Here is a 15977-nt window from a genome sequence, read left to right on the forward strand (position 1 = left end):
TTTTGTAAGTTTTCACTTTGCTGGCTCTTCTGAGCCGCCGCTCACCACCCTCTCTATTCCCTATTCAACAAATCAAAGTTGAGTTCAGTTCACAACTGGACTCTTGCTTTTTTTTTTTACATCTTTATCAGAATATAATTGCTTTACAATGGTGTATTAGTTTCTGCTTTATAGCAAAGTGAATCAGTTATACATATACATGTGGACTCTTTCTATTGCAGTAGGATATTACGGACTAAACTCTCTCCTTACTACTTTAACCAGTGTCAGCTTTGTTAACTTAGGAAGAGATGTGATTAAATTAAGGATCTTGAGAAGGGGAGATTATCCTGAATTATCCAGTGTTGTCATAGGAAGAAGTTGTCCCTGATGAACCTGTGTAGTTGGGGAAGAAGGAAGCAGTCCCTGAAGAAGAACTAGGCAGACAACAGTGTTATCGTGTGGCCAATACATAGTACATATAGTTGTTGACTGACTGACTGTTGGGCTAATGGCCAAGGAACTGGATCTTTATAATGCAGACTTATTCATTTATTCCTCAATATTACAAAGGATTCCTTAGAAATTCATTGGAAGAATATGTGGTAGCTTACATAGTATCAGAAGTAAAGCTTGAAGAAGTAGGTCTCAGGAGGGTGAGGGACAAAGGCAGTTCTGGGACTCTAGGTAGCAGGAAGTAATGGACAGAAGTGCAAAATCAGTCTTCCTGAGCTAAAACCAAGCTATCACAGGGCTGTGTTCCTTCTGAAGGCTCTAGGGGGGAGGACTTACTTCCTTACCTTTTCCAGCTTCTCCGGGCTGCCTGCATGCAGGGTATCTCAGCTGGGATGAATCAGCTCCAGCCAATTTTCTAACCTTGCAGCACGGACTCAACGTTCAAAGTCCTGGGAGGGAATCCAACTGGCCTTGCTCAGAAACATGCTTACCCCTTGGCTAGAAGAAAGAGTGAAACAAATAATGACTCCTAGATTGTTGGCCGGAAAAACTTGGTGAATAATTGTGTCATTCACTGAAGAGGAGCAGATTCATTGTCAAAATCAAGAACTCTCTTTAATTAACAAGAACTCTCTGTCATGCTGTTGAATGACAGCATGCATCTTAGTCATGCTGTTGAATAGGCATTGAGTCTGGTGCTCAGAAGAGAAATCCAGAGTCAAAGGAGAAGTCCCACAAAACATGAATATGGGAATCATTGGCTTATAGGTGCTATTTAAATCAGAGACTTGAAGGAAGCACCTTTGGAGGGAGATTACATTAAAAAAAAGGGCTGAGGACTCAAGACCTAGAGCATTTAATACAGTAGTTCTGACAGAGGAGGAAGACTCAGGGAACTAGACAAAGAAGGTACTCCCAGGAACCTAGCCAACAAGCTAGGGGTAAATCAGGAGAGAATCCTAGAATCAAGAAAGGAAAGTGTTTCAGAAAAGAAGGCATGTAAACCATTTCAAGCGCTGCAGAGAAGTCAAGAATAAGGAGACAACTGTCCACTGACTTGGGAAGGGATAGATGTGGTGACCTTGATATGAGCCAACTCCAAATGGCTGGACAAAAGGTGGAAGGGAGTGGCTTGATCAGAGCATGGGACTGAGTAATCTTCTTTTTCAAGGGTGGAGTGCAAAGTGGTTTTGTTGTGTTTTGAGATTAATCCATGTTGTCACAAGCAGCAATAGTGTATTGTCATTTCTCTATCATAGTCCACTGTATGAATATCCCATGACTTATTTATACATCTTACTATTTTTTATTATGCAACACAATTTTTTTTTTTTTTTTTTTTTTTTTGCTGTTCGCGGGCCTCTCACTGTTGTGGCCTCTCCCGTCGCGGAGCACAGGCTCCGGACGCGCAGGCTCAGCAGCCATGGCTCACGGGACTAGCCGCTCCGCGGCATGTGGGATCTTCCCGGACCGGGGCACGAACCCGCATCCCCTGCATCGGCAGGCGGACTCCCAACCACCACGCCACCAGGGAAGCACTGCAACACAATTTTTAATTGAAGTATAGGTGATATACAGTGTTGTGTTATATATATATATATATATATATATCCTTTTTCAGATTCTTTTCCCTTATAGGTTATTACAAAATATTGAGTAATAGTTCCCTGTGCTCTACAGTAGGTCCTTGTTGGTTATCTATTTTATATACAGTAGTGTGTGTATATACATCTTATTACTGATGGATGTTTGGGTTGTTTCCAGTTTGAAACTTTTACAAATAGTCTTGCTGTTAACATTCTTCTTTGTATCTTTTGGTAAACAAAAGTACACACATTTGGGGGCAATAAACCTAGGAATTAAATCACTGGATCCTAAGATTTATGTAGGTTTACCTGGCAAACAGTTTTCCAAAGAAGCTGTACCAATTTATATTCACATCAGCAAGATGTGAGAATTTAAGTTACTCTAAAACCTCACCAACACTTGGTATTGTCAGTTTCTTTACATATAGGTGTTCCAGTAAATGTGTTAATTGTATCTCATTTGGTTTCAGATTGAGTTTCCCTGGTGACTTAGAGTTTGGGAACATTTTTATATGCTTATTGGCCATTGGGAACCTGTTCTTGAGAAGTGCTTGAGTTTTTGGTCCAACTTTTTATGGTTTGCCTCTTTTTCTCATTGATCCATAGAAGTTCTTTATATATTCTGTAAACAAGTCTTTTTGAGGATGTAAATTATTTGCCTAATCTGTGACTTACCTTTTCACTCTATAATGATGTTTTTTAAAATAATCATTAAAGCTTGAATTTAAATGTGGTATAATTTATCAACCTTTTCCTTTATGGGTAGTGCTTTCTGTGTCATGTTTAGGTAATCTTTGCCCATACCAATGTGAAAATATCTATCCTGTTTCCTAGAAGCTTTGTTGTTTTAGCTTTTACATTTAGATCTATATTCCAGGACCAAGATTCACTTTCTTTCCCCATATGGCTATCTAATTAACCCAACACCATTTATTGGAGCTTTTATGTTTTCCTTCCTGAATCACAGTAACACATTTGTTATTAGTCATCATATACGTGTGGGTTTCCAGACTTTGTTCTATTGATCTACTTGTGTACCTTGACACATTTATCACACTACCCTAAGGACTACAGCTTCAGACTGGTAAAAGAATTCAGTAAAATAATGCTCCTTCTTGGGCTTCCCTGGTTGAGAGTCCGCCTGCCGATGCAGGGGACACGGGTTCGTGCCCCGGTCCGGGAGGATCCCACGTGCCGCGGAGCGGCTGTGCCCGTGAGCCATGGCCGCTGAGCCTGCGCGTCCGGAGCCTGTTGCTCCGTGACGGGAGGGGCCACAGCAGTGAGGGGCCCGCGTACCGCAAAAAAAAACCCCAAAAAACCCATAATGCTCCTTCTTGATTATCTTCATTATAGTTGGACCTTTTCAATTCCATATAAATTTCATAATCAGCTTGTCAATTTGTATTTTAAAGCTGCTGTTATTTATATTGGGTTACATTGAATTTATAGACTAGTCCAGGGAGAATTAAAATATTTGAAAACTATTAAACCTTCCAATTTATCAAATACACACAGACATAATTAAGGTATCCTTTAATTTCTGTCTTTAGTTTCAGTTTTTAGTGTAGAGTTCTAGCATATTTGTCTTTAGATTTATTTCTAGGTATTTAGTGTTTTTAAATTATTATAAATAGTAATTGTTTATCAAAATTTAATTTTCTAGTAGTTTGTTGCTTGTTTACCAAAATACAGTTGATTTTCAATATTGATTTTATGTCCAATGACCTTGTTAAATTCTCTTATTCTTTCTACCAGTAGGCCTGTAGATTCTTTTGGACCTTCAATATTTACAATCATGTCATTAACTAACAGTGACATTATTAGTTCTTCCTTTCCCATCTTCTTACCTTTTACTTTCATGCCCATTGTATTTGCATTAAGAACAATGTCGAATATAGCGGACATCCTTATGTGTTTGTCCTGATTTCATGGGGAAGGTTTTAGGGATTTCAAGATTTCGTATGTTTGCTGTAAGCTCTTCGTAGATATCCATGATCACAATAAGAAAGTTTGCTTCCAGTCCTAGTTTGCTAGAAGTTTTGATCATGAACGGGTATTAAATTTTGTCAAATGTGTTTTTGTTTTATCAAGATCATTTCTATTATGTGGTGAAGTAAATTAATTGATCTGCAAATCTTAAAACAACCTTGATCCTAAAATAAACCCTAGTTGGTCATGTTCTAGTATCCTTTTGTATATATCACTAGACACTATAACATATTTTTAAGTATTTATTTTTATATATTATTTTTATTTATCAACATTTATTTTATTATGTATACTATATATATTTTTTTCAAATGTGCATAAGCAAGTTTGAATGCAGAGTATGAGCCCATCAAGAGGAAGGACCTGGTAATGTAGGATAGAAAAGGGAAGATAGCTAGAGCAAGCTGCTGAATGTGGAGACATGGATGTAATTCAGGGCACAGCTAAGTGTGCTGGCCTTAGAGAGAAGCCAGGGCACTTCTTTCACTGTACTAGGACAGAAGGCAGAGTACGTAACTGTATATATTCCTAGTGGTGGATATGTTGCTGGGCAGATGAAGTAGTTCTCATGCCATTGCCTCTGTGACACGAGTTACCAATTGAGAATGAGGAATGGGCCCAGTATAGGAAATTTTGAGGAGAAAAGCTAAGTGACTGAAAGTATAAAATCAATAGAGAATTAGGACTTTCTTAATATCTATTTGAGACTTGTGGTTAAAAATGTAAGTGAATCCAGTCAGCACTGTTTGTGTTTTTTCTCCTCAGAGTGCACTTAATGGATATTAGTTTGTTTTCTGTTGCTGTTTTAAAGCATATAGGTGTGTTCAATCAGGATTGGAGTCTAGCTGGGAGAGGTATCTTCACTATGACAGAATTTGATGAATTGAAAAATATATTTGACGGAGTAGACTCAAGAAGTAGACTCCTGGGGAAACTTAAGGAAATCATACATTCGTGAAGTCTAAGACAGTTAATATTTTTGAGGTGTTATGCTAAAATATTACATGCGTTATCTCATACATCTTCAAATACTAGTTCCTATGAAATAGGAATAGTATTTGTCCCCTTATAAATGTGAGTAAGCTGAAGATGAGAGGTTTGATTCCTTTCCAAACTACAAAACCAGAAAGTCATAGCACATCTAGATCCTACATCCCACCCCCAAATTCTTTAAAATACTTAGTGTTAACTTATATTTTATTTTAATGTTGCTTATACATGTATCATTACTTCCAAAACTCTGAACTTTAAAAAATTATACACCACTGCAAAATCAATTTTAAAAAATTTCAAGAGCCTTTTGGCATGATGAGTTATGATGTTTTAGAGAAACAAAATCACCACTTGCAACTTAATATATTTCAGTTTGAGATTAAAAAAAACAAAACATTATGCCTACTCCTGCTTCCCTGGTAGAGTTCCAAGGGCTGGATATCAGAACTAGAGTTGCATGGAAAGCCTCATGAGATGGGAGCAGAGACAGGAAAGATCAAAACATTTCTGAAGATGCAACTGATCTAGTTGGACTATAAACACTAGTCAGGTAATCAGAAGTGGGATGCATTACAAATGAGAGACTAGGAGAAGGGCACGGAGGACAAAGTAAGAATCTCTGTATTTGGTAGTGGCACTGGGAAGTCCTCTGCCTGCCTTGGAATTCTGAGACAGGGGCAGCTAGGTCAGTAAGGAAATAAATTGCTTTTCTGGCTAGAGAGGCAAAGGGGTAGATGATACCATGAGCCAGATGAACTTGCCCTCTCTCCACTTCATCCACTCTGGAGAAATGACCAATCAAAATGTATGACTCAGCACGTCCTGGAACCCTCTCAGCCCAGCCAGGACCTGCCCAGCCACTCTCTGAATCACAAGTGGTAATTTGTGATCCATCAGTGACCCAAACTCATCCCCTTGGATTGTCTCTCTGCTGGAAGTCTACAGTTCTCCAGAAGCACAAAAAGTGTTAACTTCTAACATTTTTTTCTCTGGACCCCTGATAAATTCTCTGGGTAAGAGTCTGATCTAATTGTTCCTCATCATCATCTGAGCTTGGGGCTTGGCTTTTCTTTTTATATGGGTGGCAAGATGTTGTTATTCCCCTTTGCCTGTTTACTGGCTGTATTATTCTCTGAGGTAACTATCTCAAGAGAATCTGTAGAAGATAATAATAGTTATATTTTCCCCAGAGAAGCTTCATAAATACATCTCCAGAGCCAGCACAGATGAGCTGACAGATCACAAAATAGCATTTAAAGCTCTGCCCAGAGAAAGGTCAGAGCTGGAGGAAATCAGCTATTACATCAGAACATCAGGAAAATAATCTGCAACCTGTTAGGTGCGACATTTAAAAATCATCCACAATCTTTTTCATTGAGTAAATTATGGATTTTTGTTCATTCTGTTGGAGGCTATAGGTTATGGTTTGAATCAGGCAAGTAAGTATGTATGTTACTGTCTCTGAGGCTTTTATGATCCCCTGCAATCAAAATTAGGTCCTTCCATTAGTTTCTAGCACAGTATCCTGCACTTTTCCTTCAAAGCCCTTACCACATTTTATAACTACATATTTGTTTATGCAAATATTTATGTTGTATAGATGATTAGGTTTAAGATGAAGGAAACCATGTTCCTTGGTTTACTCTTTTAGCCTCATCACCTGTATGATAAATATACAATAAATAGTTGTAAAATGGCCACTGAATAAACAAGTGTTCATTATGTATCAAGCTAATAATATATGCTGGGTTGCTGATGGAGATGAGCAAAGCACAGACTCCTCAAAGTGTTCAGTCAAATGAGGAATTCAGGCAAAAAGAAACCTAATGGTTATGATACAATACGATACAATGCAACCATCTATAGCTAGGTTCCTGGAGTGTTCTGTAACAGAGAAATGGCTGGGTGCTGTGGAAGGGCAAAGAGGGATAACATCTAATTTAGGTTTGGCAAGAAGAGGTCAGGAAAGACTAACGTAAAGGAGAAATGAACTCAGACAGAGTCTTTATGTCTTGTGAGATGTACATAAAAGCTTCTTCTGGCTAAAAAGGAAGTTTTAATGAACATTTATCATAACTATTATATGGTGGGTTCCTCAAATCCATTCTATCCACTGCCAAAAAGATCTGTGTAAACTCTAAATTTTACATGTTTATGAATTTTAGATACATGGGTTTTGAACCTGGATATCCTGTACACACAAAATACACAAGGGTGGATGAGGTCATCTATGTGTGTTTTGATGAGGGCATCTAAGGTGTGTTTCTTCCCTTTTAGAACATTATAAGGCTACTTATGAGACACAGAAAACGCACTTTGTAAGTTTCAAATCTTACTCTACTGCTGGGTTTTTCTGAAGATGGAAACTTGACAACATATTCTAGAGAGAGAATGTGGGGAAATAGGTACTCTCATAAATTCCTGGTGGGGATTCAAAATGATACATCCTCTATGGAGATAATTTGGCAATATAGAGTCTAAAATTACATATGCCTTTATCCTTTGTTTTAACAAACTTTATCTTAGCAAACCCACTTCTAGGAATCTATCTCAAAGTAGTTCTGGCCAAAATACAAAAAGCCAGATGCAAAAAGTTTTTCACTATTGCAGTATCAGTAATAGCAAAAGGCTGGAAACAACCTGAATGTCCTTCAGTAGGGAACAGGTTGAGTAAACAAGTGACACCCATAAAATGCAGCACTACACAGCTGAAAGAGAGAATGAGAAGTATCTTTATATACTTTTATGGTCTGCTGTCCAAAATATACTGTTAAGTGGGAAAAGCAATGTAGCCTCAATTGATCTACAGATTCTACAAAATGCCTATCAAAATCTCAGCTAGGGGCTTCCCTGGTGGCGCAGTGGTTGGGAGTCCGCCTGCCGATGCGGGGGACACGGGTTCGTGCCCCGGTCCAGGAGGATCCCACATGCCGCGGAGCGGCTAGTCCCGTGAGCCATGGCCGCTGAGCCTGCGCGTCTGGAGCCTGTGCTCTGCAACGGGAGAGGCCACAGCAGTGAGAGGCCCGCGTACTGCAAAATAAAAAATAAAAATAAAAATAAAAAATCTCATCTAGATTCTTTGAAAAAAATGGCAAGCTGATCTTAAAATTCATATATAACTTCAAGGGATCTGAAACTCAAGAAATTCAAGGGAATAGCTAAAACAGTCTTGGAAAAAAAGGTTGGAGGGCTCACACATGGTTTCAAAACTTAATCCAAAGCTACAGTAATCAAGACAGTGTAGTACTGGCGTAACAATGGGTATGAAGCTGAATTGAGAGTCTGAAAACAAACCCTCCATTTATGATCAATTGACTTTTGACCAGTATGCCAAGACAATTCAATGGGTAAAAAGTCTTTTCAGGGCTTCCCTGGTGGCGCAGTGGTTGAGAGTCCGCCTGCCGATGCAGGGGACACAGGTTCGTGCCCCGGTCTGGGAAGATCCCACATGCCGCGGAGCGGCTGGGCCCGTGAGCCATGGCCGCTGAGCCTGCGCGTCCGGAGCCTGTGCTCCACAACGGGAGAGGCCACAACAGTGAAGAAGCCCGCGTACCGCAAAAAAAAAAAAAAAGTCTTTTCAACAAATGGTACTGGGACAATGTGATATCCAAATGCAAAAGAATGAAGTTGGACCCCTACCTCACACTATACAAAAATGAACTCAAAATGGATAACAGACCTAAATATAAGAGCTAAAACTAGGGCTTCCCTGGTGGCGCAGTGGTTGAGAGTTCACCTGCCGATGCAAGGGACACGGGCTCGTGCCCCGGTCCGGGAAGATCCCACATGCCGCGGAGCGGCTGGGCCTGTGAGCCATGGCCACTGAGCCTGCGCGTCCTGAGCCTGTGCTCCGCAACGGGAGAGCCCACAGCGGTGAGAGGCCCGCGTACCGCAAAAAAAAAAAAAAAAAAAAAAAGTTAAACATAGAATTACCATGCAATCCAGCAATTCCTATCCTAAGTATATACTAAAATAATTGAAAGGAATTCAAACAGATACTTGTACACTAATATTCATAGTGGCGTTATAAATAGTAATCAAATAGTAGAAACAATCCAAATGTCTGTCAGCAGATGAATGGAAAAACAAAATGTGGTATATGCATAGAGCAGAATCTTATTCAGCCTAAAAAGGAATGAAATTCTGATACATGCTACATGAATGAACCTTGAACACATTATACTAAGTGAAATAAGCCTGATGCAAAAGGACAAATGTTGTATAATTTCACTTACATGAGGTGCCTAAAATAGACAAATACATACAGATAGAAACAGAGTTTACCAGGGGTTGGCGAGAGGGAGAATAGGGAGGTATTATTCAATGGGTAGAGTTCTTGTTCGGGATGAAGAAAAAGTTCCGGAAATAGGTAGTGGTGATGATTACACAACATTGTGAATGTACTTAGTGGCATTGAATTGTACACTTGAAGTGGTTAATATGGTAAATCTTATGTTATATATATTTTACCACAATCAAAAAATATTTGTTAAAAAGTTATTAATAGACAAATGGTGGTATTAAAGAAAACAGAGAGGGATAGGAGATTTTTTCTCAAGATACCTTGTTTTGCAGATTTGACTGTGATTTTATAAAATACAGAAATACTTTATATAACTCTAAAACAAAATGAAAAGTTAAAAACAATCCCCCCAAATGGAATGTATAATAAAACAAATGAACCCAAGTATCTATCCAGTTTGAGGCATAACCACACAGAAATGTACTATTTCAAGTGAGTTTCAGACAATGACTTTATATCATTAGTGGAATTATGCCTTAATGACAAAAAAGAATAGCAATATCTTAAAGTGTTTTCAGCAACGGTATTGCTGAAGGTAATGTTTATATTGCTATTCTGAAAGTGTTTTACATCCATTATGGATAAAGCAAACAGCATGGAGGGTAATTTGGTAAAAACTTGAGAGATCTCAATATCTTTGAGAACTAGGATTTTCAGTAAGGAAGAAAGGAGTTTCTGATATAATAGTGATGAGATTGGGCTTCCCTGGTGGCGCAGTGGTTGCGAGTCCGCCTGCCGATGCAAGGGACACGGGTTCGTGCCCCAGTCCGGGAGAATCCCACATGCCGCGGAGCGGCTGGGCCCGCGAGCCATGGCCGCTGAGCCTGCGCGTCTGGAGCCTGTGCTCCGCAACGGGAGAGGCCGGCGTACCGCAAAAAACAAAAAATTGTGATGAGATTAAGAGTCACTGCAGTCTTGAATATAAATTGAAACTATCATTATGAATTTACAGTGCATTTATCTTCAATTACATTTGTGTATGCATATATATATATATTATACCTATACTTATATCAAATATCTGTATCTAATCCTAGCTCTAGCCATTGAAAAGACCTAGTAACAATGACAATCCAATTGTAGCAGACACTTCTATCGCTCAGTCTGGAGGAGGAAATATCTTTTCATATCAGAAAGTCATAAAGCTATCAAAACCTACTAGGGTCATGTCAAAAAAACACATGATCCAACTTGACTGTGTTCCTACTGGCCAAAGAATGGACATCAATAAGGGTGATAAGCCAGCAAACCCATGATTTCATTATGATTTAAAAAAAAAAAACTTACTGTTTGCTTTGGGAGGATTCTAGGAAACCAACAAATCATTTTGAAAAGTGATAAATAAAAGACTTCAGCATTTGTTTTACGTTTTCTGTATGAACTGTACCTCAAAGTGACTAAATAATTGCTGAAAGCCAGTTTCTCTTTATAAAAGTACTCCAGCTAAAATACAAAGGAGAAATGATAGAATTCAAATATTACAACCCATAAGAACTTTTTGGATCTAGGCATTCAGGTGCCTTTTTGGATCGAGGCATTCACCATGAAAAGAAAGACCTATTGATTATCTACCTCCTGCTCAAAGTACACCCCACCACCTGTGAAGTAGTCCTGCCCGCCACCCCCTGCATCAAACCTGAATCTGAGCAAACCTTAAGATCTAACCAGCAATTTTCACAAAATACAGAGAGTTGTGAAACATGTAGAAAGACGAGCCAGAAATGCAAACAGCAAAATTCAGGCTGTGGAACAGCTACAGCAAAAATGATTTGGTTTCTTCAACAAAAAATTACTAGGAATAAAAGAAGAGTTGGTCAGGGAAGCTATAGAATAAAAAAACATCTTAAAGGCACATAAACCAAGGACAAAGTATGGACCTTGTTTGAATCCATTTAAAGGACCCAAATATTCTATAAAAGTTCCTTTTTAAAAGAAGACATTTAATCATATATTAACTCATATATGTGGAATCTAGGAAAATGGTACAGATGAACCGGTTTGCAAGGCAGAAATAGAGACACAGATGTAGAGAACAAACGTATGGACACCAAGGGGGGAAAGCGGGGGTTTGGGGGGTGGGATGAATTGGCAGATTGGGATTGACATATATACACTAATATGTATAAAATAGATAACTAATAAGAACCTGCTGTATTAAAAATAAAATTCAAAAAAATAACTAAAAAATAAAAGCAGACATTTATAGAACAATCAGGGAATTGTGAACATTGAGTATTTGGTGAAAACCTCGAGTCTAGGTAATTTATAGAGATTAGAAGCTGATTCATCTGTGTTAGTTCCTTTCCTGATGAGACAACATAGATCATTTTTTCTTTTTCTAATGGAAATATATTTGACATCTAACATTGTACAGATTTAAAGTGTACAACATGTTAATCTGACACATTTATATATTGTAATATGGTTGCCTTTGCGATAATTAGCACCTTTGTTGAGTTATATAATGATCCCTTTTTTTTAGTGGTTGGAATCACTAAATTCTAATCTCTTAGCAAGTTTATTGATTATAATACAGTATTGTCTATATTCACTATACCGTGTACTAGATCACTGGGATCTAGTACAAGGAGACAAAATATATTAGGTATATCAAAGTAGAAATTTTTTTGTTGTATTTATTAGGCCTTTTAAATATAAAAATAAAATGATGCAATCTTACTGTTTAGATAACTGGTTATCTTATTTTCAAAACAAATTTTATGCATATACCAGCATACTTGTGTAATATGTTTTCTTTTGTGTTGTGTTTATATATCCTTTTTTTACTGTATGGTTTTTATGTACACTAAGCATTCAGTGCTGTAATGCATATTATAGTTTAAACATTTTCTTTCCCTCACTTTATCTCATAATATAATATCTTGAAAATCTTTTCATATGAGAATATAGATTTGCCTTATTTTTTTTAATTGCTGTATAATCAGTAACATGAATTTACCACAATTTATTCACATGTTCCCCTATTAATGGGCATGCAAATTGTTTTTGATTTTTTATGATGTACTGTGTATCCTTACAAGTACATCTTGGTGTGATTTTTCAAGTGCATCTATAGTGAAAGTTTCTAGCAGTGAAATTACAGGGTCAAACACCATGTGTTTTTTCAAGAGGTATTTCCAAATTGTCCTCAGAGGCACTCTTACCAAACTACCTTCCATCCAGAGCACATGAGAGTGCCCAGTTCTCCAAGTTGTCACCGAGTGTGCCTCACCTCAAGCCTTGATGGAAGTGTTCTCACTCTGACACACTGAGTAGGAGTCAAACACGCTTGTTTAGGTTGTAAATTCCCTCCTTCTAAATTTATAGCAGAGAGAATTTAGATTCTTTTCTCAACTTGGTTCCCATGTTATCCTAGCCATGTACCTTTCTTTTACTTCAGTTTGTCATGCATGCTTTGGAAATTCAGTTCAAACACACACACACACACACACACACACACACACACACACACACACAGCAGCAACTGGGCATAGTTATTTATGAACTGTTGAAATCTGACTTTTGCAAACCTTAGGTTTTCTGTATTGTCATGGCAAATTCGTTAGATGAAATGATACTAGTTTGGTTTTATTTTTTGTGAGTTTCACACTAGACACACTTTGGAAAATTACTACAGAGCCACAAGAAGAGAAATATGATAGAGCAGTGCTCCAAAGAAAGACAATGGGACAGTGCACCCCAACCTCCTCTTTGCCCATTCCTCAGGGATCTCTTCTCACAAGGGCTAATGATTTTCCTAAACTGTGAAAAGATTGCCGTGGGCACTCCCTGGTCAGAGTCTGAAAAACACAGATTAATTTTTCTCCCATTTTAGTGCATAGGACAACAATGGTTCTTAAAAACACGTCTGTGGAGATCCCTGGCTGAAGATCAGAAATGTCCCACCATTGGAATGAGACTACCCAAAAGGCACACAAATTGAATTTTGAGAGCTGAATTGAAGGGGACGTAAATAAGTAACCTACTCCCTGACAGGATTTTATTATAAGCTTTAGATGCTTTTTTGTCGCATGAACTTTATTGGCCGCTGTGCACCCATGTATATTAACTGCATGGGTTTAGGTGCAATCCTGCCTCCACAATTTCCTAACGTGGTTCTTGAGCAAATATTTAATCTCTCTACACCATAATCTTTTCTTTTCCTCCTAACCACTGTCCTCTTTTTTGCAACAATTTTATTGAGGTATATTTTACACATCGTAAAATTCACCCATTTCAAGTGTTCAATTCAGTGATCCTAAGTAATTTTACTGAGTGGTGCAAGTCACTATAAATCAATTTTAGAAACTTTTATCCTGCTAGTAAGATCCTTTGTGCCCATTTAGTTAATTCCCATTCCAAGCCTGAGCCCCAGGCAACTAATAATCTACTTTCTGTATCTATAAATTTGCCTTTTCTGACAATTTCGTATAAATGGAATTATAAATATGTAATCTCTTGTGTCTCGCTCCTTTCGTGTAGCATAATGTTTATGGGGTTCATCCATTATGTAGTCTGTGCTATTAATTTGCTCCTTTTTAGAGCTGAATAGTATGTCACTATATGGATGTACCACATTTTGTCTGTTCCTTCACCAGTTGATGGACATGTAGCTTGTCTCCAGTTTGGGGCAATAATGAATAATGCTGCAATGAACACTTGCATACAAGTCTTTGCATAGAAATGTGATTTTACTTCTCTTGGATAGATATCTAACAGTGGAATTGCTGGGTGATATGGTAATTTAATGTTTAACTTTTTGAGAGACTCACAAACTGTCTTCCAAAGTGACTGCACCATTTACATTTCCACCAGCAACGTATAAGTGTTCTCTTTTCTCTACATCCTAGAGCTGACATTTGTTTTTGTCTATTTTATTTATTACAGCCATTCAGATGAGCATGGCATTTGTGGTTTTAGTTTCCATTTCTCTAATGCCTAGTAATGTTAGGCATCTTTTCATGTGTATCTTCTTTAGTGAAACATCTGTTCATATCTTTGCCCACTTTTTTCTTCGCTTGTATTTTTTTTTTTTTTTTTGCAGTACGTGGGCCTCTCACTGCTGTGGTCTCTCCCGTGGCGGAGCACAGGCTCCGGACGCGCAGACCCAGTGGCCATGGCTCACGGGCCCAGCCGCTCCGCGGCATGTGAGATCCTCCTGGACCGGGGCACGAACCTGCGTTCCCTGCATCGGCAGGCGGACTCTCAACAACTGCGCCACCAGGGGAGCCCCTGGGTTGTATTATTATTGAATTGTAGTAGTCCTTTGTAAATTCTGGGTATAATCCTTTTATCTGTTACATATTCGGCAAATATTCTCTCCTAGTCTGTTGCTTGCCTTGTCATTTTCTTAATGGCATCTTTTGAAGTGCAACAATTTTGAATTTAGATAAACTCTAATTTATCAAGTTTTTAATAGACCTTGCTTTTAGTATTGTATCTAGGAAAGTTTTGCCTAATCCAAGGTCTCAAAGATTTTATCCTGTGTTTTACTCTAAAAGTTTTGTTGTTTTTGCACTTACATCTATGATCCATTTGAGTTATTTTTATGTATGGTGTGGAGGTCTAAGTTCATCATTTTTGGATGTGAATATCTAATTGACCCATCACCATTTGTTAAACCGATTATCTTTTCCTGGCATCTTAGTCAAAAATCAATTGACTATAAATATATATTTCTGAACTCTTAGTTCTGTTCCATTGACCTATACCTCTACATTATGCCAGTACCACACTGTGTTGATAACTACAGCTTTATAATACATTTAGAAATTGGGAAGTGAAAGTCCTCTGATTTTTTTCTTCAACATCATTTTGGCTATTCTAGGTGTTTTGCATTTCCTTATAAATTTAAGAGATGCATGTCAGTTCATACAAAAACAAAAAGCCTGCTGGGAATTCGATAGGAATTGCACTGACCCTATAGATATTTTGGGGCATAATCGACATCTTAACAATATTTGAGTCTTTCAATTTATGAACATGGAATGTTTCTCCAGTTATTTAGATCTTTAATTTCCCTGAACAGAGTTTTGTGATTTTTTTGTGTATGTCTTGCTCTTCTTTGCTAAATTTTAATTTAATATTCTTAAGCATTTTATTATCTTTGAACTTTTCTGAACACAATTGTATTCTTAATTTTATTTCCATTTTGTTCACTGCTTATATAGAAAAATACAATTGGTTTTTGTATATTGATCTTGTATCCTGAAACCTTGCTACCTTGATTATTAGTTCTAATAGTATTTTGTAGTTCCCTTATGATTTTCTATATGCAGAATCATGTTGTCTGTAATTAAAGGAAGTTTCATTTCTTCCTTTCCAATATGCCATTCTTCCTTCCTTCCTTCCTCCCTGTCTTCCTCTCTCCCTCCCTCCCTTCCTCCTTCCCTTTCTTTCTTTCACTGGCTAGAATTGTCAGTACTGTATTGAAAAGAAGTGAAGGGAGGTATTCTTGCCTTGTTTCTGATCTTAGAGGGGGAAGTATTCAACTTTAGGGTTTTACTGCAGATACCCTTTATCAAATTGAGGAAGCTCCCTTCCATTTCAAATTTGTTAAGAGTTTTGATCACGGATGAGTGCTGTATTTTGTCAAATGCTTTTCCAGTGCCTATTGAGATGATCATAATGTTTTGTCCATTATTCTATTAATATGATGTATTATATTCATT

The 15977-nt window shown here is 37.8% G+C and overlaps 2 protein-coding genes across 6 annotated transcripts in view; one reads left to right on the forward strand and one right to left on the reverse strand.

The window, feature by feature from the left end:
- The window catches only part of PPP2R2B (protein phosphatase 2 regulatory subunit Bbeta), a 677687-nt gene that overhangs the window by 606303 nt on the left and 55407 nt on the right, over window positions 1-15977 (reverse strand). For 2 of the 5 annotated variants that reach the window (XM_060146455.1, XM_060146453.1), the window contains exon 2: window positions 780-933. The exons of the other annotated variants lie outside the window; for them this stretch is intronic. In XM_060146455.1, the coding sequence (XP_060002438.1) occupies window positions 780-808 (29 nt within the window). In that variant the 5' untranslated portion in view covers window positions 809-933. The remainder of the gene's footprint in view (window positions 1-779; window positions 934-15977) is intronic. 5 annotated transcript variants of the gene reach the window in all.
- STK32A (serine/threonine kinase 32A) overlaps window positions 1-15977 on the forward strand; it is an 84867-nt gene that overhangs the window by 5831 nt on the left and 63059 nt on the right. The gene's annotated exons all lie outside the window — the stretch shown is intronic.

Source organism: Lagenorhynchus albirostris, chromosome 3 (assembly GCF_949774975.1).
Source record: "Lagenorhynchus albirostris chromosome 3, mLagAlb1.1, whole genome shotgun sequence".
Lineage (NCBI taxonomy): Eukaryota > Metazoa > Chordata > Mammalia > Artiodactyla > Delphinidae > Lagenorhynchus > Lagenorhynchus albirostris.